Genomic DNA, 26327 nt, shown 5'->3' with positions numbered 1-26327 from the left:
TACTATTCTTTCTTAAATAAAGTTCATTTATAATGAATTTGCTGGTCATCTCTGCTAAGGGGCCATAATAATGCTAATCGTCCCTGTATTGTTCTAATTTTAACATATATGCTATCTAAGAGAGTACAATTGCTACTTTTCTGTCATTTACTAATATGACTTCTCAAAGCAACTTCTTTTCAAACCTTCTTGAATATAAGTTAGTATAGTATCACAAGGATAGAGTACTCAATACGAAAGTGAGATAAATATTCAACCCCATTTTAACAAATAACATTACCTTTAAAAATTATACACACACACACACACACACACACACACACAATCAAAACAATTTATTTCAGGAAATAATGTTTAAAAAAAATCTTTGTTATTTCTTAGCCATATCTTTCAAAAGAACAGTCTTTACCATGAAATCTTGGCCCTCAAGATATTTTATTAATATTCAAATGATAGGACTTGATTTCACGGCAGAGAGAAAAGTACAATTTACCAAATTTTTAAAAATTACTATAGCATCTTTAAATTTAATAAGACTTTTTGATAGCTGTGTTTCCTTCCAATATGCAAAAGAACACAATGACTAGCAGAATGATAAGATGGAAAGAACATTGGATTTGAAATCATAGAATGTGAATCTGACTCCTGGTTCTGTAACTTACTTCCTAGTTCCTTATCTTATAAAATAACCACTTTTAGATGACCACTAAAATTCCTTACAGCTCTGAATGATTGATCCAACCTGAGACACAGCAAAAAAGTGTCAAATATGTTGTAAAATAAACATTCTCTTTTTCCCCAGCTTCAAATTAGGGAATTTTTAAGTTGTTGAATTTTAAAATTACTATCTGTATGATATCAAACATTATGGGTTTACTGAAGTTTTTATTCGCTTTGCCTGCAAGGTTTTTGCTTCATGGAATTTATGGTTAAAACATTTCAAACTGCTTCATATTCTATAAATTTGCAAAGTCACCTGTAATTAGGAACTGCACCTCTAGCTATTTTCCCCCAATCTTTACCAACTCTCTCAGCTGCACATAATAAAATCAGCTCCATAAGAACATGGACCAAGTCAATTTTCTTTGTCTTTTCCCAACACCAAACAGTGGGGTTAGCTTACAGCAGACATTTAGAAATGTTTGATGAATATATAAGTGAAAATACAAAATATAATGAACGATTGACTAGGAGGAATACACTAAGAAAAGACCATAGTACTCTTTATGTATTCAATGTCTTCACTACAATATCATTACAAAAAATGTTACAAAATTACTTTAGTCATTTTCCTATAAACAGGAACACTATGATATTAACAATTGTTTTATTTGTCTTTAGATTTAAAACAATTAATCTAAATTTGGTCCCCGTTGAGAGCTAAGAAACTTAAAAGTGGCCCAAGATTTAAAATAAAACAAAAATCCCAGAAGACATAGAAAAATCAGCAATTAGTAAGAAATAAAGGTTTAGGGGTAAAGAGCCACAACTTCCTCAGTAGCTTTTGAAATCCATTAAGAAAAAATTCATTTGTCTTACGTAGTTTATATAGAATAAATCAGGAGTCTATTCATATTTAGGATTTTATTACTGAGCACTGAAATAAAATTGGCTTCATTAATTGGAAATTCAAAGCACTTGCTTATGCAAAAAAAATTAAAACTAATTCATGAAGATAACTACAAAAGGGGCAAAAGATTCTTGAATCCAGTTAAGCCACAATCTTTATTATGGAACCCACTTTATACTCTGTACTCATCATCACTAATGTGTTTTTCCTTTAGAATATAATATAAGATCCTTGAAATCTGGAGCTTAATTTTTTTGTTTGTATTTGTATTCGTAGCACTGGACATATATACAATTAACAAATGCTTGTTGCCTGTCTGTTATGAAAGAATCATCAAAGAGAAAAAATAGTTAGAAAGGTATATTTAGAATTTTTCTGTTAACAAGACCTATCAACAATCTATATGTATGTGATGGGAAGGGAATCGGGTAATTACTGATTTTCACATGGAAAAGAACAAAATAACAAATTACTAGAACCAGAGGGATGTTAAGAGGCAGTGAATGAGTTAGGATTTTTTTTTTTTAAATAAGTTTCCTGATAACATCCCCTAGTTAAGGTTGCTGCTTACATTTCAGAAATTTATGTAATGGCCAGACACTTTTTAATTATTCATTATACCTGAAAACAGGTGAGTGGGAGAAGAACAGAAATTTGATGGCTTATAATACAAAACTCCAAAGTTTGGCTATCAAGGCTTTCTTTTCTTTTGTATTTTTCTCTCTCTTTTTCAAAAGAACAGAGCATTTAGCCAACAGCCAAAGATTTCAGAGAGGGTGCAATGTCTCTATTAAGAGTGTGGGAACTTTTAGAGATGTAGCGCTATAATGCAAATAAAGAGAAGGAAAGAGTAAGAGAAGGAAGAAAGGAAAAAGGAGGAGGAGGAAGAAAGGAAAAAGAAAGAAGAGGAATAAAGGAAAAGAGGAGGAAGAAAAAAGGAAAAAGAAGAAGGAAAAGGAGAAGGAAGAGGAGGGAGAAGTCTGTTTTTTCTGTTTTTAGGCTGAACAAGTATGTGGTATGTTGACTGTGCAAACTTATCATTCCTAGAGAAATACCTGAAGAACAACTTCTTGCTATGAAGTATGTCAAAGAAAAGCTGCAGCTCTCCAGAAAGTTGGGAGGGCAACAGAAAAAATACAGAATGAAAAAAGAAAAACACTATGGAAAGAGAGGGAGTAAAATAAAATGATCAATACAGAAGAGGTAATGAAAGACTACTAAAGTGTGTGTGTGATGACTTTTTCTCAAGAGGATCTTTTTTCATTATAAATGAAAGCTCACTGAGGCAGAGAGGGGTATATATAATTATTTTAAAATGAAAAAGCAGAACTGACTAGAAAAATACCCCCAAACTAAGGAACCCAACCTTCAGGATGTATGATGCTCTCTTCAAACAAGAGAAGAAAGGCTGAAAAAGTTTTAGCCAGCTACAGTAAGATCAAATTAAGTGTATGAATGGGTGACATATTGCCAACAGGTTTAACGTAAATACCCAGTATTAGTTACTCCCCATTCCAAGACAGCACATCCAAAGTTAAACTACATGTAAAAAGCACACTTAGTTCTAGTGTCATTCTTAACCTAAACACGAAATGCCTTGTGAAAGACCGGGTGTCTAGGTATGAAATAATGTTGGAGGCATTTTTATCTATTGTGTAGTGCAACACTAATGTAGCATGTTCTATGGTAAGGAAATCTCCAAAAATTATTCCCAAAAAAGGACCCAGCCGGAGTTCCCACAACCCCAGGTTCCAATATCACTGAAGGGACCAATCATAAAGAGCATTCTCCCAACTAAGTGCTTGGTGGTAACAAAAGAAATTTGGTTTTCTCTACTATAAATTGCAGTAAGAGTGAAAAGAAATCCTGAGGATGCCAATGACAAAAAGGAGCAGGAGGAAGTCACTTCAAATGGCCTTCCTTCTTCAGTGGGATTTAAATGCACAACCCTTAGGAATGTTAGGAATTCTCAAGCATATCTCATATATCAAGGTGTTTTTTATTCCTTTGTAGTATACCAGTCACTAAAAGAATAGTTCCCTTTGTCTACATAAATGACAATCTACTACTAAATACTCATTTATTAAATATGAAGGAGTCTAATGGTCAGAAAAAGATAAAGCACAACTGTTTTCTCAGAAGCCAATAAAACAAGGCAAAATGGGCACTGCCTCCATGAGTATGTTTGCCTCATTCCCAAGAGGACAGACAATTTTTTTTAAAATCACTTGGAGAAAGTCATTATTAATCAGAGAAATGCAAATTAAGACAACTCTTGAGATACCACTATACACCTGCCAGATTGGCTAGAAAGATAATGCAAAATATTGAAGGGGATGTGGGAAAACAGGGACACTAATACATTGTTGGTGGAATTGTGAATACATCCAGCCATTCTGGAGAGCAATTTGGAACTATGTTCAAAAAGTTATCAAACTGTGCATACCCTTTGATCCAGCAGTGCTACTACTGGGCTTATATACCAAAGAGATACTAAAGAAGGGAAAAGGACCTGTATGTGCCAAAATGTTTGTGGCAGCCCTCTTTGTAGTGGCAAATGAATGGATGCCCATCAATTGGAGAATGGTTGAGTAAATTGTAGTATATGAATGTTATGGAATATTATTGTTCTGTAAGAAATGACCAGCAGGATGAATACAGAGAGGCTTGGAAAAACTTATATGAACTGATGCTGAGTGAAATGAGCAGAACCAGGAGATCATTATATATGATACTGTATGAAGATGTATTCTGATGGAAGTGGATTTCTTCAACAAAGACAAGATCTAACTCAGTTTCAATTAATCAATGATGGACAAGAAGCAGCTACAGCCAAAGAAAGAACATTGGGAAATGAATGTAAATTGTTTGCATTTTTGTTTTTCTTCCTAGATTATTTTTACCTTCTGAATCCAATTCTTCCGGTGCAACAAGAGAACTGTTTGGTTCTGCACACATATATTGTACCTAGGATATACTCTGACATATTTAACATGTATAGGACTGCTTGCCATCTAAGGGAGGGGGTGGAGGGAGGGAGGGGAAAAGTCGGAACAGAAGTGAGTGCAAGGGATAATGTTGTAAAAAAATTACCCAGGCATGGGTTCTGTCAATAAAAAGTTGTAATTATGAAAAAAAAAAAAATCACTTGGAGAAAAGATCTAGAATATTTAGAGAAATAATGAAGACAACAAGAACGAGGAAGAACACTCTTCAAACTGTATGATAAAATAGCAGTCATCAAAAATATTTAGTATTAATTAAAAATATAAAGTAGATCAATGTAACAATAGATGAGGAGTTTCAGAAAAACTAGAATTCAACAACCTAAGGTCTAATAACACTGAAAGCACTATTTAAGAAAGAACTCTCAATCTGATAAGAACCAATGTGGAAACTGGAAAGCACTGTGGCAGAAATTAGGTTCAGACCAACGTCTTATACTTCCACAATAAAACTAAAATGGATATGTGACCTGAAAATTAAAGATGAACTGCTAAAAAATTTGTGAAAAGCAGATCTTATACCTTTCCCAGCTATGGCTAGGCATTCTTTTGTTTGTTTTCCTGAGGCAACTGGGGTTAAGTGACTTGCCCAGGGTCAAACAGCTAGGAAGTATTAAGTATCTGAGACCAGATTTTAACTCAGGTCTTCCTGACTTCAGAGCTGGTGCTCTATCCACAGCACCACCTAGCTGCCCCTGGCTAGGCATTCTTAATCAAAAAAGGGATTAACAGCAATTGTAAAAGAAAAAAAGATAATATACAAAACAAAATTATGCATCTAAGATAAATAGTTGAATTTCTCAAAAAGTCTGATATTCAAGATTTTATATACACCCTCCACACATATCTTCAGACATTTTCAGGTTAATAATTGGGTTTGATAATTATTTTTTCTTTTCCCCTTTTTCCCTCTTAAATAATACTCTTTGTTACATGGAATGGCTTGTTATGCCAACTTCAAGTTCCCTTTTAATAGGGTCACCAGTTCCTCCAATTGTCCTGTTTCGTAATTCTGCCTTGGGTTATGACCCTCCCCTCTTAATGGTTGAGATAAAGGTTTTATACACATTCCTTAATGACATTAGAATATCAGTAACCTGCTCCCTCTATTAGGTTATCCCCACCTAGATCCCTTTATTACGTCATTGTTATTGTTATTCCATAAAAGGCTTGCTGCCCCAATACTAGGGGCTAGATTCTTTGAGATAATAGTCTCATCCAGCCCAGGGATCAACAGGGATACATGGGTCCCAGTATTTCTCTCCATTTAATAAATTATTTAATTGGTCTCTAATCTGTCTTGCTCAGTTTCTTTGGCATTATAGGCTCTCTGGAAGGAGAGTAGTAGAGGACACAGGAGGGAAATTTAAGTAATGTAAAACAATATATATCAAGATTTCTTTTTTAAAAAGAGGTCACTGATAATTTTACACAATACTTTTGGTTGAGTGATTAGATTGGAAGCCAGATTACCAAGAGTTTAGCATCTGGCTCAGTCTCTCTCCATTCTAACCACCCCTGGCCTCATCCTTGAATGACTTGGATTCATCACTGAGTGACTTCAACAAAGTATTGATGTATATTTGATCTCCATGTTCTCCTAGAGTTCCTCAATCTTCCCCCAACTCAATGGCATACTTCATTCAGCCTCACATGCACATGTGGTTAATCACTCTTTTCATTATCACGTGTTCCACTTACAAAAGAATCCTGAAATTCCTTCTTTCAATTGATATAATTCCATGTCTTATACTTCACTTTTCCTAAATCCCTTCTTCATCATACATGTTAACTTCCTTGTCATCAACCTCAGTAGACAGAACACCAACTTATGTCTAAATTTACTTTCCTCCTTTAGTTGTGCCACAGTTCTCTTTTAATATCCTGACCCAGTTTCCCTAATTGTCCTATTCAGTTACTCTACCTAGGGTCATAACCATTCCCTCTTAATGTTTGATAGGATAAAGGTCTTATATCTTAGACCTTAGGCTATACTTATTCCCTCTTAATGTTTAATGTGATAAAGGTCTTTATCCATTTTAGACATCATTAGCATATCAGGAGCCTCGCCAGTACCTCCCCCATTACATCATTGTTCTAGTTACCCTATAAAAGAATCTTGTATCAGACATTCAGGGCTAGATTCTTTGAAATGATAGTCTCATTCAGCCCTGGGACCAAACATGGATCCATTTGGTCCCAGTAAATCTCTCCATTTAATAAATTATTAAATACTCTCCAATCTTTATCTTGCTCAGTTTCTCCAGCATTACACTTTCTTTATCTTGACAATATAATTGACTAGTTCAATTTTACATTGTTCTATGTTTTCAAATCCCTTGTTCATTTGTCAACAAGTTGAAAGAGAAATTCTCTCTCCATCTAGAGAAATAAGAATCCTAACATGAGAGAAATATAGACACAATGATTCACATTAAATATTCCTATGTAATTCACTGATTCCCATTGCTACAGTATAGGTTAATTTATCTTGGGAAGAACAAAAATTGATAAAATACAAAATAAGTTTATACAATCAAAAGCGTATGGACAGGATGAACACAGCCAGTTAACAAATCCCAGAATACTATACTGTACCTCTTATAGCCTGAAAAGGGTAGGTTTTTTTTTTTTAAAAGAAAGTACATGATAAATTTATTTAAGTCACTACCCCAAAAAATGTACAGACTGAAATATAAACAGGTTTATAATTAGGCTTAAATAAATGAATGTATGACAAGTTGCTAAGGAAAACTAAGATGTTTTTGGATACATTTCTATTCCTTCAAGAAAAGTGTTAGAGATGATGCCTTCTCATACAAGTGTCATAAAACTTGACACTAAGGTTAATACTGGGTTGTATAGGCTCTGAGTCCTAACTAGTTAGCATTTAGCATTTCTTATATTTTATTCTTAAAGTTAACAATCATTCTCAATTCCTCAGAGTCATTTTAGAACTTCTTTTACTTAAGAGAGCTAGTAGTATGGTTTTACAGGAGTTCTATATGCCTTGATTAACTCTTTGGGTTTCTCTGAACAAGGAAACAGAAAAGGCTGTCGTTCCTTTTACTGTGTATATTGGAAAATAAGACTTTCCTAAGTCCAGAGAAAGGAAGTTGTGAACCTTACTCATAATAAATCTTTTAAAAGAAATAAAGCTTATCTCAAATAAAAAATACAAAAACAAAAACAACATTAAGGAGCAATTTAGAACTATGCTCAAAAGTCTATAAAAAACAGTATATACTCTGATTCAGCAGTGGTTTGTATCACAAAAAGATCATTAAAAAAGGGGGGGGAGAGGGGGGAGGACCTACATGTGCAAAAATATTTGTAGCAGCTTTGTAGTGGTAAAGAATTGGAAGTGAGTGGATGCCCATCAGTGGGGGAATGGCTGGACAAGTTATGGTACGTGAATGTAATGGAATATTATTGTTCTATAAGAAATGATGAGCAGGCTGATTTCAGAAAAGTCTGGAACTTAGATAAAGTGATGCTGAGCAGTGAGCAAAACCAGGAAAACATTGTATACAGTTAACAGAAAGTTTATGTGATGATCAGCTGTGACAGACTTACTTAGCTCTTCTCAACTACCTGGAGATTCAAGAAAATTCCAATATACTTGAGATAGAAAATATTATTTGCATCCAGAGAGAGAACTATGGAGACTTAATATGAATGGAAGCATAGTATTTTCACCTATGTTTGTTTCTTTCTCATAGGTTTCCCCCCCCCCCCCCCCATTTCAGCCTGATTTTTCTTTCACATCATGGAAACACGTTTAAAAGAACTGCACATATTTAACTTAGATTACTTGCTGTCTTGCAGAGGGAGGGAGAAAACTTTTGAACACAGAATCTTATAGAAATGAATGTTGAAAACAATCTTTACATGTATTTGTAAAAATAAAATAACTATTAAGAAAAAAAATCTAGGGGAAAAAAATTAATATAATCAAAAATTTCTTAAATAGCTGGATACATGGAGAAGGTTCAATTTTGCTAGTTTTTTTCAGCCCGTCAGTGGATTGTACAGAAGGAAAAAGTGTGAATAAGGTAAAGGGACAGGACTAAACTTACCCATCTAGTATCAGACTTTCATATGCAGCTTTTTTGTCACACACAGGACAAATCCAGGTTGGCTTCTTTTCATTCATTTGTAGGTAAAGAGCAGCATCAAAACATTGCAGGTGTGTGCATGTCACAGCACGACATGGAATAGTCAGCCTCATTTTTCCTAGCTAAAGAGTAATACAAAATGGAAAATACATTTCAGAAACCACAAAGTTTTTTTTTTTTAAAGGAAGTTATAAAAGAAATCCAATTACATTAATTAAAATTTTTGTTTCAAGCAAAGCAATATATGATAGGATTTTGCCAAGTTTACCATCCTAATAAACTGCAATACAAATTTACCCAAAATAAACAAATTGAGAAAATTATCTACTTATTTGGTAAGATATAATTGGGACTATACTGAAACCACCCCATCCCAACCCCAAAAATGTCAAACTACTAGCATGCTACTTAATGCGGTGGTAAGCACTAAAACTGAGTGAGTAAAATAAAATAAATAGCAATCAAAGAAGGCTGTCCTTTTTTTAAAAATAAGAACATTTTGACAGTGTGGCAAAGTCTATGGCCCCTTCTCAGAATACTCTTTTTAAATTCAGCAATTACAAAGGAATCCAAAAATGTTGAAATATCAATATAATCAAGATATGTTAAGAACAAGTTTAGGGACTTCAGGTTCCAAGAAGCTCATTAAATCTGTGCCCCTAGTAAGCCACAAAGAGGAAAAAATGCAAAATAGCCTTCAGGAAATTATCAAGTTTGTTTTGTTTCCTAAGTAACAGTGACAGGATGTTCACATAGGGTTTTCATTCATAAACATTTTATTAACCATCATTACAAGAGCTCTACCCAAAGAGCAATAAATCACCATAAGTGAAGATACACACTAACCTGCTTATTATAAATGAAAACAAAAAAATGAAGGAGTCAAAGCTAAATATAATGGCAGTTCAAGACACATTTGTCACTCATCTTTCATGACTCCAAAATTAGTCTTTTCTCTACTGCATACATACAAGTTGATTCACTGATGTTTTATGGCTGTTAATAAAAATGTTTTATATTAAAAAAAAAAAAAAAAAAAAAAAAAAAAAAAGGTTTGCTAGGAAGAGCACTAGATTTGGAGCTGGAAGAAACAAGGATTCAAATCCTAGCTTTGACCCCTATCAGCTGGGTGTGCTAAGCAAATTACTAATAACCTTTCTAAATTTCCTCATCTATATAGTAGCGCCATTATTAATAACATCTCCCACAGAACTGTTGGCACAGAAAAAACTGGATCCCCTAAAAAATGTCAAGCTATTGATACATATATGATCTTACCTCCCATCCTAGGTTGTCTTAAATTGCTCCTTGAGGGTTCCAACTATATCCTGCACAACCCACATGGTAGGATTTGAATAGTGAACTGAATCAATAATTACTAGCGATTTTAATATTGGCATTTCTTAGTACTGTTATACAGTTTCTTACAGCAAACTTTGCTATTCATATAACAATTGTTCTTGGTGAGATAATCCACATAAAATATTTTGCAAACCTTCAAGCACTATGTAGTCATCTATTATTATACTATTAATATGTCACAAAACTGAACATAAAAATTTAAGTTCCAAGTTTGGTCTCAATAAATATTATCTACCCCAACTTTTTTTTTTTTTTTTGGGGGGGGGCAGAAATAAAGGGTTATGGATATAAAACAAGGTGTTTTACATGTCAGACTTTTTATCATTTGTTATTTAAGGTGAACTCCCCACCTTTTAAAAAAACTCTATGTTATAAGGAATAGCCTTTTAGGAGGGGCTAGGGAACAAGGTAAAAGGGAAGGATACACTGGGAAATTTGGTGACATAAAAATGAAAGACAGCTATAAACATTTATGTAAAAAACATTAACAGATCATTCTTTTAAAATTCCACCCTATACAAAATTCTCTGGGGTCACTATTACCTTATATACTAAGTTTGGCTACCCTCATTTCATTTAGATATTAACTCCAGCAAAGTATAATTATGTAAGGTAAGTGCTGCATACCCCTAAATAAATAGTTTACGATTGCATTACTCTCCTCTCTTACAGTAGAGGGGACAGTAGATTTTTCTTTCTTTTTTTGCATTGTATGCATAAGTCAGCCAGAAACAATTTTATTAATTTAACATTCTATACTCAAGCACTTGTAACTTAGACAAATAACTACACACTCTTGCATATCTATATTGTAAGACAATTTGAGGAATTCATTTCTAGAAATTTTAAATGAGAAAGAAGGTTATAATATATTAAAATATAGTTTGGGGTTAACTTTACAAAGCAACAGTTCCTATTATTCAACTATAACGTCTCAATTCCTTCTTTAATCATTCCCTTAAAAAAATTTAAAGGGAATATTCCTGGGATCAATATGTAAATCCTTTGTTAAGAGAGAAAAGGACACTTCCCTCTAGATTGTGTCACAGCCCTACGTCTACTTGAGGTTGAAAAGGAAAGGATTTAAAGAATGGTTTCCACAACTTATATATATTACCATGAACTTTGTCTTTCTTTGTTTCCTACATGCTTTTTTCCTTTTTTAATTTCAATAGTATTTTGTTTTTCAATTACATTTAAAGATAATTTTCAACATTCATTTTTCTAAGATTTTGAGTTCCAAATTTTTCTTTCCCTCACTTCTTTATTTCCTCATTCCCAAAGATAGCAAGCAATTTGATATAGGTTATACATATACAATCATGTTAAACATGTATTTCCATATTAGTAAGGGAAAAAAAAGCAAATGATGAAAATATACTATGCTTGGATCCACATTCAGTCTCTATTGAAATTGAAAGAAAAGATTTCTTAACTAATAATTTGTCAAGTACCAAAATGCTCTTATTTTATATTAATGCCTTGTGTAATCTATGATAAATAAAAAAAATTATATCAATGTAAACATATCATGCTTTTGCTAAAGTGGAAATTCCATGAAAAAATGGTGCTAAATTTTGAGAGTTACAAACTCTGATCACTGTAATGACCAATTACAACTCCAGAAAAATGTGAACTATATTACTCACCCTGACAGAGTTAGATTTAAAATACAGAATAGACACAATGTGGAAATTTTTTTTTGCCCGACTTTGCATATAGGGGAGAAAATTTTTTGTTGGTTTGTTTTGCCCCAAATATGGGTGTGCGGGAGGCTTAGTAATTGAAATATAAAAATAAATGTTTAAAAAAAATATATATATATAGTGAAAATGGAGAATCAAAGCAGCCTAGAAAATTGGTAGTTACAGCTTTCTATCAAAGGGTAAGATGTCATTGTAGAGTACGGCTACATCTTAAGAAAGTTAGTGGTTATAATCACATGGTGCAATAGATGGATGCCAAAATAAACGCTTTCAGAATAATTTTTGGTTTCACTTACAGGACACATCAGTGACACACGGAGACTGGTTGTAGCAATTTCACTGTCAGGATCTGCAGTGAGCTTTTCTTTAACTTGAAAAACACAAAAGAGTACCAATGTTATCCAGGCACAGACTGCCTCCGTATATAAACAGAAACTTCCAAATACTGCCAAAAGGTAAAAAGACAACTAAAAGAAATGCTTGGTGTGTGATACTGTTTTTATGTCAGTCACAACTCCAGTGTTAGCTTTTCAAACACCTTGTTTTTTTAATAAGTTAAAATTCAAGTCCCTTAAAACATTGAAATACATAAGCCTTTTAAGATGCTGTAGGTCACAAGCTATGAGACAAAATAGAAATGAGCAGATGTCAGGAATGATCCTTTTCTTATATAAATATGCTTGAAACTGCCTTTACTATTTCCTTATGTTGAGCTAAATTGTATACTAGAATCCTAAGCTTATTAAATTTCCTCAAAGGAAGAGGCACTTAAGGTGGAAAGGTACAAAGACAGATATGAAAATAGTTATTTTCTATTTAAGCTAGTATAAAGAAAACTATTTTCATTAAATGACATCATTTTCCCTCCAAATATCCAAGGAATACCAAATAAAAACACAGTTCCTTTTTACTCAACTTAGGTTCATAATTCATTGAAACCCTAGTGTTTCTCTACTTAAGATTATTACCTTCAAAAATAGCTAGATCCCAAACAGCTGGGCAGGGAAGGAACAAATTGAGAATATATTTTTCTGTTCTTCAGAGAACTGAGCATACTCAGATGGGTAAGAAAGTCAACACTGCAATGAAGTTAAAATCAAAGAAATGGCATCCTGTCTGGCTGACCTCACAGCACTCTACCCTACAAGATTCTGTTTTCACATCACAGAGCCTTCTCCCCACATTGGTCTAATCCACAATTCTAATCAAATCAAGAGGGTTTTTTTTTTGTTTTATTTTTTTTTTTGGGGGGGGGGGGAAGGAGAAGAGAGAAGAGAACCCTCCATTAGAAAAGAAAAACTAATCTCTGTAACAATGCTCATTTGTAAACATTGGCTAGTAGTAATCTCTAATAACAATCAAATAACAATATTATTTGAGTTATATTGGCATATATCAAATAATTGGCACCATTAAAATGGCTGCTTAAAAAACAAACATATTTCTGTGTACTATATTAATCTATAATACTAATGGGAGATGAAATTATTTCAGCCTAACACTATCATCATGAGAGCAATTTTAATTAACAATTTCTATGTAATAAGAAGCAAATCTTTTTATTTACTGATGAACATACATTTAATAGGAAAGTTACTTGCTTGCATAGAAAGAACAACCTGTCAGTTATTCACTGGAGAGTCATACATAATAAGTTGCTACTTACAGGACTGTTAATTCAAAAATGATGAATAATCAAGAGTCAAAATGAACATTACAACAGGCCTTCATCAAAACAGGTCAAAGGCTGATCCCTAATTTTTCTTCAGCTAGAACCTGAGATTAGTGAGCCAGCATTAATACAAATTTTATAATGAATAAGTTACTGTGGAAGAATTCCTACAATATTACCTTAACATTGCTGTGCTTCACAGGATTAAGACCTATAAAGGAACTGATAGACCACCTAGTCAAATTTCATTTTTAGAGATAAGAAAAGCTAGGGGTCACATGTGTTGAATGAATAGTGAAGTCAAGATTCCAATCCTGGTCTTCTTACTATAAATTCAAACACCATCACACAAACACAGCAAAAAAAAAAATTTCCTCACAAATGTTTCATATACTCAGTTTCATATACATTACTTACTTAATGCTCTGGAATGATCAGGATTTCGAATACCTTTCATTTTTAATCTCTGTAACAGCATGGCGGATGTCAGCTGTCGTACAAGATATACAGACATGGAGTAATTCTACAAAAATAAAAATCTTAGTTAAAGATGAGAAAGAAAAGTTTCATTGTTACATGTTTAAAATCATTTTTCCATGAAGCTGTAACAACTCAAGACAAAAAAAAAAAAAAAAAAAGAGAGAGAGAGAGAGAGAGAGAGAGAAAAAAAGACTAAAAGGAAAAAGAAAACTTAGATGAACTGAGATATTTCAGTACAAATTAGAGATGCATAATATTCAATTGTTAAGATATTCATGAACTCAACTTGGTGTAGAGAAATTCAATATGATCTAAATGGGAATCATAATCCACACATAATGATTCTTGTAGGCCACATAATGCTTTAATTTTAAAATGTAACATTATTGATGTTTTATTATTTGTTTTTTATATATTTTGCTAAAGATATCTCAATTACAATTTTGATCAGGTTCAGGTAGCACTCAGAAGAACTGAAGATTGCATTTATCTCTGGGTCACACATTTGACACTTATGGTAAACACTAACACAAGTCCAGAATTCCAAGTTATAATTCTGACTATAATGACTATCTGCTATATGTCCAAAGGCACAGCATTTAACTAATCTTGATCTTGGATTCCTCAAGAGGCACGAAATGATAAATAATTTTTCTCTTTGGGGAAAAAAAGGTGTTAGACCAAACAGAGGTTCAAGCACAAAGAATATAACTCGGCACCAAAACATAACTGGGTAGAATTTGATTATTCTGAGGTCTGCATAGGGAATTCTCAATCATAGAGGCTGTGAAAAGACAGCATGTAAATATGCATAAATGATAAACAGCAGAGTTGATTTTTCTTTCAAAAACCAACTGTTATATACACAAAGTATGCCAAAAGTTGTAGTTTTGGGGGATATCTTATATATGTCTATAACAACATGCATTATTACATAAAAAAAAATCCACTGATACCATAACAAACAAAAAAGACAGACAAGTTCTCACAAAGGTTAAATAATAAAGATCAAGCAATACTTTGATTCCATTACAAAACTGTCTACAATCATCTACACAATTTGTAAACCTTTTCAAAAATTTTATTTTATGCAGTTAGGTCTTTTTATTTTTTTGCAAAGAAAGTATTAAGTATTAAATAACTTTAATTTAGAATATGTTAGCTTTAGTATATGTTTAAAAAGAAAAATAAGCTGCTCATCATTCTGATTCAGGGTTTCATATAAATACGCTCATCTTACTTGATGCTGAAGTTTTGAATAAAGAAAATCTTTATTATTTAACAATGCTTAATAGTTGAGAGAAAATATGATTGTATAAAAACACTATCTTGAAATGTTTGCTGATGAATGTTCACATTAGTTCAAAAGAATTTTTTTAAAATAAACTGACCATTTGATTGGTTCATTCAAAGCATTAATTTTCATGATCAGTATTGAAGGCATGGCCTTATTTATGAGTAATGCTCATAAATGAGCAAGACTAGAAACTTATAGACTAGAAACTTATAAATGGAAATGAAGGGAAATAGTGAATGTATCGTTTGGAACATATATGATATTCTAAAAGTATAATGATTAAGTACTAACAGTATATTCTTCTATTTTCAATTTTGATAGTCATATGAGGGGGAAGGAGAGGGAAGAAGAATCTTCAACAATGATGTCACAATTCCTCCATCTATAAAGAACGTCATTCTTTTTGTCTCACCCCAGGTTCAGACAGCATAGTATTATTTAAGTTAATTCTAAAATGAAAATTCTAAACATCAAGTTTCAAGAAAACGAGGCTATGATTGTAATATATGCTAGGATAGTAAAGAATCAGCACATTTAATCAGTTTCTACTACAAAGAATGGTATTCTGGGTAAACATACTCTCAAATGATATCCTCCAATATCATAATTTAAATGTTCCAGATTTTTGGTAGTATAAAGAAGTGACAAAAACAAGTATTTCTAAATACCTTTTAATTGTGATTTCCCCACAAGAGCCAATTTATCTTTTTTTTTAAAACTTTGATATTTTTCATAAAAATATAATAGTTCCTGCAAAAGCTTTCTATTTATTAGCTACTGTTTGATATTTTTAAAATACCATCTTTATAAACCATGTTATTTAAAGAATATCAAAAATGAATATAATTTTTTCTCAGCAAAATAGTCAGACAGTCAAAAAATGTTACCTCTGAGAACAGAAAAATAAGTGACCACATGGTTAGTTATTCTCTATCATGCTGACTCTCATAGTTAGCAATATAGTATATTTATTGGACAAAAGGTCAGCCTTAGTCAGAAAACACCACATCAGGAATTTATGGGTTCAAATGTCATCAAAGAAACATACTAGGCTATGTGACCCTGGACAAATCATCTAATCTCTCAGTAATGTAGGCTAAAACTGAAAGCTGCAGATCTGATTAGTAGATAGTTTTCAATATCAAAAATCTCTTATGACAATGCTTCCTAAAGTGTAGGCCACCACATGCCCTAGTGTCTCTGAAACCCTTTTACAATCCTTCAAGGTCAAAACTGGTTTCATAATAATACTAAGAGATATTAAGTAACTTATTAAGACACTCTTCCTTTTTCCAAATACTTATCTGTGTGAAGTCATTTTTTTTTCACATTTTCCAAACATAATAATATTATAACAGAGTAAATGCAGAAGCAGATTGAGAAACAAGCTGTCTTCAAGTCAGACATTAAAAGAGATTTACAAAAATATGTAAAACAATGCCATTCTCGCCATGGGGGAGGGAAAGGAGACAAGAGAGGAAATAGTTCTTTTTCATTAAAAATGCTATTATCTTAGCATGTAATTAATTTACTCTCTTTTTTTAAAGGATCCTGCGTCCAAGAAGTTTGAGAACTGCTACCCTACACCAAAAAACTCGCAGGTTTGGATAAACAAAGGAAAACTTTACCTTTCCAATTTCAGATGCCCAGGAAATAGAAATCTGGTTTGGCACAGCAGAGGATAACCTAACTAGAGATGTAATATTTAAAGGGCGTCCTTGGCGTTTCTGTTCAATTCCATTTTTTGGAGGTGGTGCATATCCCTGAAATAATAAACAAATAAATAAATTGGATTCTCGAGGGGAGGGAGAGGAAAGCATCCTTTTCTAATTATTAAAGTATGCTACAAAGTCCTTATTAGCTAACAAAAATGAATGGCTAAAATTTATAAATTCCTGGTTCAAAATGAAATGCAAAAATAGGAGAGAAATTAGAGATTATATCACCACTCTTTCCTATATATACCCCTGTTCTTTCATGGCTCTCATTTTAAATATAATTTAACTGACTTAATGTTGAAAATGTGACAGGTAAATATGAAAGAAAATGAACAGGATATTTAAATGGAAATAACCATAGAGAGCTGCTATTTATTACATGTATATAAAGAAAAGGAAGGATCACATTTTTCTTTTGAGTATTGGATAGGAAATGACAAACAGGTAAAAAACATATCACTGGATGTGGTTTATCTTATAAATTTTATGTAAAGCCATAAAATTTAGCCACATACTATTAAGGCTTTTAAAAAAAACAAAAAACTGGGTTTCTGTTGTGCCTCCCCTCCCAAGCCAATTCAGGACATTTTAGCTTTTAATAATGAGGAAAAAAAAAAATCTCCTTCCTTCTAATAGGTGTGTAACTTCATCCAAATACTTCAAGCTATCGTCATCAAAATGTATTGACAATTCAAGAACTTAACTTTGTCTGAGTTAGTGAAATGGGAAATAGCCTTATAGAAAAAGTCTAGGAAGCTTCCTGCTTAAGAGAGAAATCAAGGGCATAACTTCTGAATCCTATGTTCATTGAAAGAATCCAAAATAGCAATGTTTGAGGGGGAAGGGCAGTGTAGGGGAAGAACTTGTTTGAAAGAAGCTAGCTGAGAGAGGATTCTGGGAGGATGGAGTATGTCAGAAGAATTCCAAGCTCTCCAAATTTCCCATACAAACTAAAGTTTCACCACAGGGCAAATGTTAACTGGTGAAAAACAAATAAGAATTCGGGCAGAACAAAGAGCATTCAGGGACAACAAAAGATTCTAGGAAAAGACCCCAGGTGTGAAGTGTAAACACCTGAAAGCTAGCTCCAACCTCCAGAACTTTCACTTCCCAGAAAGAGTCCCAGGACAGAGTGAATCTCTGCCAATAAAGAATGCTAAACCCAGCTGTGCTGCACAGATGCAGCCTTGGGGGCAAGAAGGAACTTAACACCCTCGGGAAAGCAGAAAGAGAGGGACAGCTGGCTATAGGCATTTATTTACAGGAGAACAAAATTCTTGGTTTTGGGTTCTAGGCAAGAGGGGAAAATTGAAGAGAAGTCAGAGGCACCATCCCTCTTCCATCCCAGTACCAGAAGTGATTACATTAACAAGCCCCAAAGAGTAACATTAAATGGTTACCTACCCAGAAAGAATTTGTAGAAGTCAAAAAAAAATTTAAAAATCAAATGAAGTTGAGGGAAAAAAAAAATTTAAAAATCCGACCAAAAAAAGGATTACAAAAGATGAAGTCAACCAAATAGAAAAAGGAGATCCTGAGTCTTAATATAATGATTTTTTGAAAATTAGAACCGGGCAAGGTGAAAGATATATATAAAAAAATTAATAATAATACACTACCACTATCTGAAAGAGATCCTACAAGGAAATCCTACAGGAATATCATTGCTAAATTTCAAAAACTTCACATCACTGGGAAATTTTTTTACAAGCATCAACTTTTTTTAATTTAAAAAATAAAAATTCAAATATGCAAAGATACAATGAGAATCATATATATATGACCCATCAGCAGTTACAATAAAAGACCATAGGTTCAAGAGCAATACAAATCAACAATCTAAAGAAAAAGGATTGTGGTTGAAAATATAGCCAGCAGGAGCAGCAAGGCAGTGCAGCGGATAGGACACCAGCCCTGAAGTCAAGAAGGATCTGAGTTCAAATGTGACCTCAGACACTTCCTAACTGTGTGATCCTAAGCAAGTCACTTCCCTAATTGTCTTCGCTATATATATATATCTAGCAAAATTAAGTCTAACATTGAAAAAATGGACATTCGATGAACTATCAGATTTTTAGGATTTTGTTGCAAACAAACCTAAACTTAATATAAAATTTGACATATAAGGGCCAACATCAAAGATTAATTTCAAGGAACTCAATAAGAACAAATTGTTTTATACATGGAAATGTAAACCATCTATCTAAGATTGTCATTAGTAATTGGGTAGTTCAAAAAAGTGGGGTAGAACTGAGTATGAGGTGACTAAAAAGCAAAAGCTTGTGGGAAAAGGTAAAAATAGTAATTACAGTATATGATGAGGGGATGAGAGAAAGAGGAGGGTCTATAATTCTGAAATCTTACACAGGGAATGAGTTAAAGAGGGAATGATAATAAATATTTAAGCTCTAAATAATTTTTTTTAATATAGCTTCTTTTCTTCTGTGCACCAAGTTTTATAGTTATGAGACTGGCACAAATCATTGCCCACCAATTCCCAACCCTAGTCTCCTACAAGCACGTAAGAACATATGCTAATTGGTTCCTCTTCTTTGCCTTGACTTTCTGATAGTGACTGAGTGGTGGGTAGAAAGGGAAGGGAGGTTTTACTCTGTTATGAAGATTGTAGTCTCTAAAATGTATGTTATTTAAGCTTTTATTGTTTGAATTTGAGGCATTACAACACATATCTAACAATAAGAATTCTTCTACCTTTTTATGCAATGTGTTTTTCATTGAAGCAATGAACAGCACTTTGGACCAGCCTATAGTCAGCTCCTAGCCAAATATGAAGCCTGTGGGAGCCCTCATTAAGGAACTATACTATTTTATAACTAAAAGGCCTCTGAGAAAGAAATTTATCTATTTTCATGGGCTTAACACAAGAGTTACTGAAGCCTTCAGACTAACTACTAATAACTGGGAAGAATGTTCATTGAAGATGGTAGAAAAGGAAAGGAGAAACAAATGAGGAAAAGATAAAAGTAAAAGTATCAACAAATACTTCAAAGATCAACTCACATATCAAACTATCCAATGAAGCCTTCCTTGAAAAACCACTCTACCTTTAAACATAATTTCATGTATTTTGTATTCCTCTGAGGCATATATCATATTCCAATTTGTACTATATTTAACTATATTACGTTCCAGACTACAGATTACAAACTCAGAGAACGATCATTTCTTCATTTTCTTTATCTCTCCCAATGTTTTATGTGTATGCCACATGTATCACAGTATATAGACCTGATCAATATTTCCTCACTAAATGAACAAAATATTTGATTTAGGAACAGTATAATGAATTTTCAATATCATTTTATCTATTTTATAGGTAGCAAAACCCACCAAACACACACAGATAAAGATTTATTATGTTTGGAAATAAATGTCACATATGGATAAGAATGTGTCCATAAAAGACTTTGGGGAATAAAATTCACATATAAATGAGATAGGATAGCATAAGATAATGTAATTAATTTCTAAATACCATAAAAATAAAATGCTACACTGACTAAAAAAAACAACCATATCTGTAGGGTTAAAGCAAGCTATTTGAAAGGAAAAAGATAAAAAGGTATCCTAAAATAATAATGTTAAGTACTAAGATTTAGAAAAATCTGATTTTAAGAAAAAAATATTATCTATATTCGCATAATCTCTAATTTCTACAAGTGAAGTTCACTTTAATTCAAAATTCAAGAAGACATTTCACAAATCAGCATGTATAAATGCTTATAGTTACATTTGCAATTACAACTTCTGCAAGAAAAATTTGTATACCAAACAGCTTTTTTGATTCTATATGATGTTATGAATATTAATTTCCTTCATGGTCATCCAGATCAGATTTCCCACTGAATTGCTGCTTAAACCTATTCCATAATTTCTGCCCATATTGTCATATATTCCATCTAATCACATATATTTATTTTAACATCCATTCCATAAATTTAAGAAACAAAGAAACAAAACAGGAATCTGAATACTCCAACTTACGGGCAAAGGAAACAGCTTCCCATTTACTTTTATGCACAGACTATTAGGATAATTATCCTCTTGAGGACAGCTAGTTTCTGCTAGGCACAATCTGTATTCAAAGAGAAATCATTCTTTAAAAATGTAATCAAACATTTAAAACAGACTTGCAAAATGATGCTTCATCCAGTGTAAAAATATTGATTTAACAATATCAAAATCACCTTAGTTGTACTTGAACAGTATAATCTCTTCTACCACCTGGCAAAAAATCCCTGTTGGAAAGAAAGAACCTTGGTTAAAGGAGTTGGTTTTTTTCCACAGAATATTTGTTATATTTCAATGACATTTTCATCCCCTCTCACAGTCTCATTAGCCAAATAATACATAACTACTCCATAATAACAACATGTTCATTTACTTGGAAATCTGCAAGATGTTTTAATTACAACAGTGGATACTCAAGGACATTTAAGTGTGATCAATATTCAAAGAAAGCCCTTAGATCCCTAAAAATTTCTATTTAGAATTTCCAAAATAGCCATTTGCTCCATAGCCCGTGAATACATTAATGGAAAAAAAAAATTTTTAATTTAAAAAAAAAAAAAGAAAAAAAAAAGCCACGTTGTTGGTTCATAGACAACTAACTGTTTATGACAATGTATATTTATCAAAATAAATCCATCATCATTTTTGGAAAATCCCAAAAGTCAAAGATCTGTGGATAATGCCCAACTTGTTTCATCTTAAATTATGTGGTCAAATAAATGCAGAAGCCTGATGTAATAGCCAACCCTCAAGAATGAAACTCCTAGGCCACAACTTCTGTCATACTAGATCCTCTACAAATTCATATTTATCTTTCACTCAGAAATCTTAAGTGGCTTCCCCTTTCCATTCAAGTGAGTCTTCTTGACACCTCTTCCCCCAAAAACCCATATAAGTATTTCCCACCTTCATATTTTTGCCCACATAATGCCTACTTGATTATTGAAATATTCCCTATTCAATACTTATGTAATGTCAACACTGCTATCTTCCTTTCCTGACCACTCATAACTATTGTTTTTTATAGTTTGATACCTTAGGTACTGAACTATACACCTCAGTAAGAGATGCAAAGAAGATAAAAAAAATAATAAAGTGAAAGATGCACAGCAGAGAACAAAAGAAAGGAAGCAAAGAAAATTTTGACAGTTCTGAATACAATATATTGTTTTCTTGAAATGGAAATTTATTGTTACACAGTTTGAATCCTTATATTCTGCTGTGCACATGATAATTTTTTTTATTTTTCTGTTTTTTCAATTTTTTTTCTTTTCAAAACCATACAAGATCTTAATGACACACTGCTTTGCATAGCTTTTCATTTATGTAGTGCATTAATTCTTGTTTTTCTAATAATAATGGGAGTTCTAGGGCAAAATAAGTCATATTTCAATTTTATCTTATGTGTTCCTGTTAAATCACTTATTGAAATTTTACCAAGAAAAAAACCATGCTGACATTACCTATATATCATACATAATCAAGGAAATAATAGTAATAAAAGAAAAAGCTTATTCTTAACACTGATAAAACCAAGAATTTTTTTTAAAACATAATTTTTAAGGTCACTATTAGGTAACATTTGGGGTTTTATTTCCATTTCTATTCAAGTCAAGTACAGATTTTATTAAATGGTTAATACCTGCTAGATACATGTTAAGCCCAGCACATACAAAAAAGGGCAACAAGCTCCAGTCCTCAAGGAGTTTACAATGTAATGTGGAAAGGAGACAATGCACAAATATATAAAAACAAGCTATTCACAAGATAAAATTGGAAATAATTTCAGAGGAAGGACATGAATATTAAGAAGGAAAGTTTCTTACAAAAGGAAAGATTTTAGCCAAATCCTCAAGAAAAGTTTCCTAAACTACTTCAATTTACAAAGTGAAGTCATTTATTTGCTTCCTACCACAACAGTTCTAAGAAGCTGATGAAATCTCTCAAACTAAGGAGTTCTCGACCTGGAGTCCATAAATTGTTTAAAAAAAAAAAAAAAAAAAAAAAAAGCCACACAAAAAGAAAAGAAAAAACCAATTTCAATATAATTGGTTTTCTTTGTTTATCATGCAGATTTTGTTATGCATTCAAAAATATTATTCTAAGACTCCATAGGCCTCACCAGAGTGTCAAAGGAATCCATGATTTAAAAATAAAAATTAAAACAAAAGTTCTTCATTTAGAGATTAATATTCAGGTACAATCAAAGAAAGAATTAAATAGGATTGAATCTGAATTGTTTTGTTTATTCTTTGCTTATTCTTAGTTATTAGAAGTATAAAAATCTCTCACACTTGGCTATCCTTGCAAAATAAATTGTTGTTTAATTTTAAAATACACTTAAAAATTGCCCAAAATAAAACAAAAGCTATGAAAATCTCACCATTTTCCTTTATGGGGCAAAAATTCTCCACTGAACAAAAAGGGATTATGACCAATAAGGGAATTTCTACACCAGGGTCTCAAGGTTTCTGTGTTTAAAATGTACGTAAGTCTTACATATTTTCAATGGTCACAAAATAAAGCCTTAGAAGGTTCCCTTAGGAAGATTACTTTTAAAATCTAAGTATTTATAAAACCCTGAATGACAAGTGTGAAAAAGTGAATTAAACAGGAGGAAGACAGACCTTCATCTTGGTCAGATGGTTCTATGAGAAGAGTTGAGAAGAGCCTGTCAGAAAAATAAAGGCATATGACTATGTGAGGAGAAAGAGAAAGATGAGAAGTTGGTCCTTAGTAACAAGACCTTTAGAGATCCGTAAAACAGCTTATAAAACAACCAGACTGCTCAGGCAGAGATCAGATACAAAAGTTTACTTTGAAAAGAATTTTCTTAGGGAACATTAAACCAGACCAAAAGTCAAGAAGAATTATATTGAAGGCACAATCTTTTAGTAAAGAACCTAACTTTTCCAAGATGAAAGGGAAGCTCCAGGCTGTAGCCAGACCTGGGATTAAGAGTAAAAACTAGATAGATTAGCCAGAAGCACCCTAAACCCAAGGATCAGGCAAGTAGGGGATTTGAAGACTAAAGAAGAATCATGACATGAAAATCTTAAGAGATTGTTGTTAGGTTCTTGACCTGAATGAAACTGACCAAAATGAAGGACACTTGTAATATTCTTTCAGTTGTAGAGGAGTCTACAAGACCTACCCCCCCCCCCCCGAATTCTAAAATGTAACTGTGAAACTGAAACCTGTGTGCTGGATTAGAGAAAGGAAGGAAAAAGAAATTCTGCTACACTTAGGGAGTCACCCAGGTCCTATGGGCTAACTTTAAAAACTGAAATCTCACTTCTTTTGATGCAATGAGAGTAGCTTTCTATATTGAACCCTGATTTTAATCAGACTTTACAATAAATATAGATAGGTTTATTTTTTAATTCTCAGAAATGCTACATCTTAGTTTCAGATTTGGGTAGAGGAAGGGGGACTTAATTTTGCACATACAAACTGCCTAAAACTTGTTGAGGTGTTCTGAAAATTAATCTGTCCCATTCATATGTACCAAGTAGTATGCCCAATGAATCCCTAAGAGAATTCCTATCAACCATATTCCAGGCAAAGTGCGTATTAATTTCACAAATCTTTATAACACTGCAAATACTGCACTTCCTATACAAGGCAACTACAAAGCTGCTATCAGGGAAGCCAAGTGAACTGTTGTTAGGTTCACCCTCTTGTCCTAGCTCAGATATGTTAAGCAAAAATGAAATGAGCTGAAAGAATACAAAAAAGGGGAAAGCTCAAGTACCCAAAGACTATAAACCTTTGAATGAAGAAGATTTGCTTGGACTAGTGTAAATAGAATGGAAAATCATTTGGGAAATGTAAGTATTTTTATGGTTTTTTTTTTTTAATCATTTTAAAAAATCACTTTTATCTTGAAAAATAAGACAGATCCCTTATAACTTAGATTAATTTAAGTCTCTATACAATTCCCTATCTCAGGCTTCTCCTTCCTTTAACTAATCATTACAGCCAGATTACTTCTACACATCAGTTACTTTTATATTATTGTAGGAGGTTCTATCACCAAATTTAAATATCTTAATTTAAGCAAGCACTCTTCACATCTAGCAACAACCAACATATTCTTATTATTTGTGAACAACATTCTGGTAATGAGCCTCACCAAATTCAGTAAATCCTCAGATAATAAATGTGCAGTCCATGACTGTGATGTTACATACCTGTTCAGCTTGCACTGAACTGTTACGGCACTGATCCATATCAAGATGGATCAACAGAATAGGTCTTTGGAGGGTAACGGAACAATTATCCCAAAACACTACATTGTGTATGAAATTGCACTACTTGGAGAACAACATCCAAATGACACAAAATAAAATCCAAACTTCAAATTAACAAGTATTTATCAAGCATCTATTAACTCAGCATTGAATCAAGCAATGGGAATAGAAAGACAGACAAAATGTCACTGCTTTTAAGAAGGTTTCTTCCTATTAAGCCAGGAATTCAAAATTCTCCACACTTTGGTCTCAAGCTCTCCTACTATTCCCCTTTACTGTCCATTTCAGTAATGGTCTATAATCATTAAAACCAACATACTCAAAACTTACGCTTACTAAGGATTCTTAGCTACCTTATGCCCAAAAGGTTATCAGACTATGTATACCCTTTGATCTAGCAGTGTCTCTAACTGGGCTTATCTCTCAAAAGGATCATAAAGGAGGGAAAAGAACCCACATGTGCAAAAATGTTTGTGGCAGCCCTTTTTGTAGTGGCAAGAAAATGGAAACTGAGTGGATGCCCATCAGTTGAAGAATGACTGAAAAAGTTAAGGGATATGAATGTAATGGAATATTATTGTTCTTTAAGAAATGATCAGCAGGATGATTTCAGAAAGGCCTGGAGAGATTTACTGATGCTAAGTAAAGTGAGTAGAACCGGAACAACTTTGTATATGGCAACAAGAAGATTATATGATGATCAACTTGAATCTTTTCAACAATGAGGTAATTCAAGCCGATTCCAATAGACTTGTGGATCCATCTTCATTCAGAAAGAAGACCATAAGGACTGAATGTGGATCACAACATAGTATTTTCACCCTTTTTTGTTGTTGTTTGCTTGCTTTTTTCTTTATCATTTTTTCCGTTTTGATTTGATTTTTCTTGTGCAACATGATAAATGTATTAACATGTTTAGAAGAATTGCAAATGTTTAATCTAAACTGGATTGCTTGCTGTCTAAGAGGGCAGGGGGAAAGGGGGAAGAAAAGAAAGAAAGAGAAAAGTTTGGATGCAAGATTTTGCAAGGGTGGATATTGAGAACTATCTTTGCATATATTTTGAAAAATAAAAAGCTATTAGTATTAAATAAATGAGTGAATGAATGAATAAC

At 32.8% G+C, this 26327-nt stretch overlaps 1 protein-coding gene and 1 pseudogene across 7 annotated transcripts in view; both read right to left on the bottom strand.

Moving 5' to 3' along the window:
* The window catches only part of PIAS2 (protein inhibitor of activated STAT 2), a 136886-nt gene that overhangs the window by 19519 nt on the left and 91040 nt on the right, over positions 1-26327 (bottom strand). For all 7 annotated transcript variants that reach the window (XR_004230861.1, XM_031945981.1, XM_031945982.1 and 4 more), the window contains exons 4-9: positions 21137-21187; positions 20934-21024; positions 16839-16973; positions 13851-13956; positions 12058-12131; positions 8655-8815 (exon numbers count right to left, since the gene is read on the bottom strand). Coding sequence is in view for 6 of the 7 variants with exons in the window: in XM_031945981.1 (XP_031801841.1) it covers positions 8655-8815; positions 12058-12131; positions 13851-13956; positions 16839-16973; positions 20934-21024; positions 21137-21187 (618 nt within the window). In the remaining variant the exon portion in view is untranslated. The remainder of the gene's footprint in view (positions 1-8654; positions 8816-12057; positions 12132-13850; positions 13957-16838; positions 16974-20933; positions 21025-21136; positions 21188-26327) is intronic.
* Positions 15-127, bottom strand: LOC111718975 (annotated as a pseudogene).

Source organism: Sarcophilus harrisii, chromosome 1 (genome assembly GCF_902635505.1).
Source record: "Sarcophilus harrisii chromosome 1, mSarHar1.11, whole genome shotgun sequence".
In the NCBI taxonomy this organism is placed as follows: Eukaryota; Metazoa; Chordata; class Mammalia; order Dasyuromorphia; family Dasyuridae; genus Sarcophilus; species Sarcophilus harrisii.
Note: the sequence above shows the minus strand (reverse complement) of the source record. Positions and strands in the feature narration are given on the sequence as shown.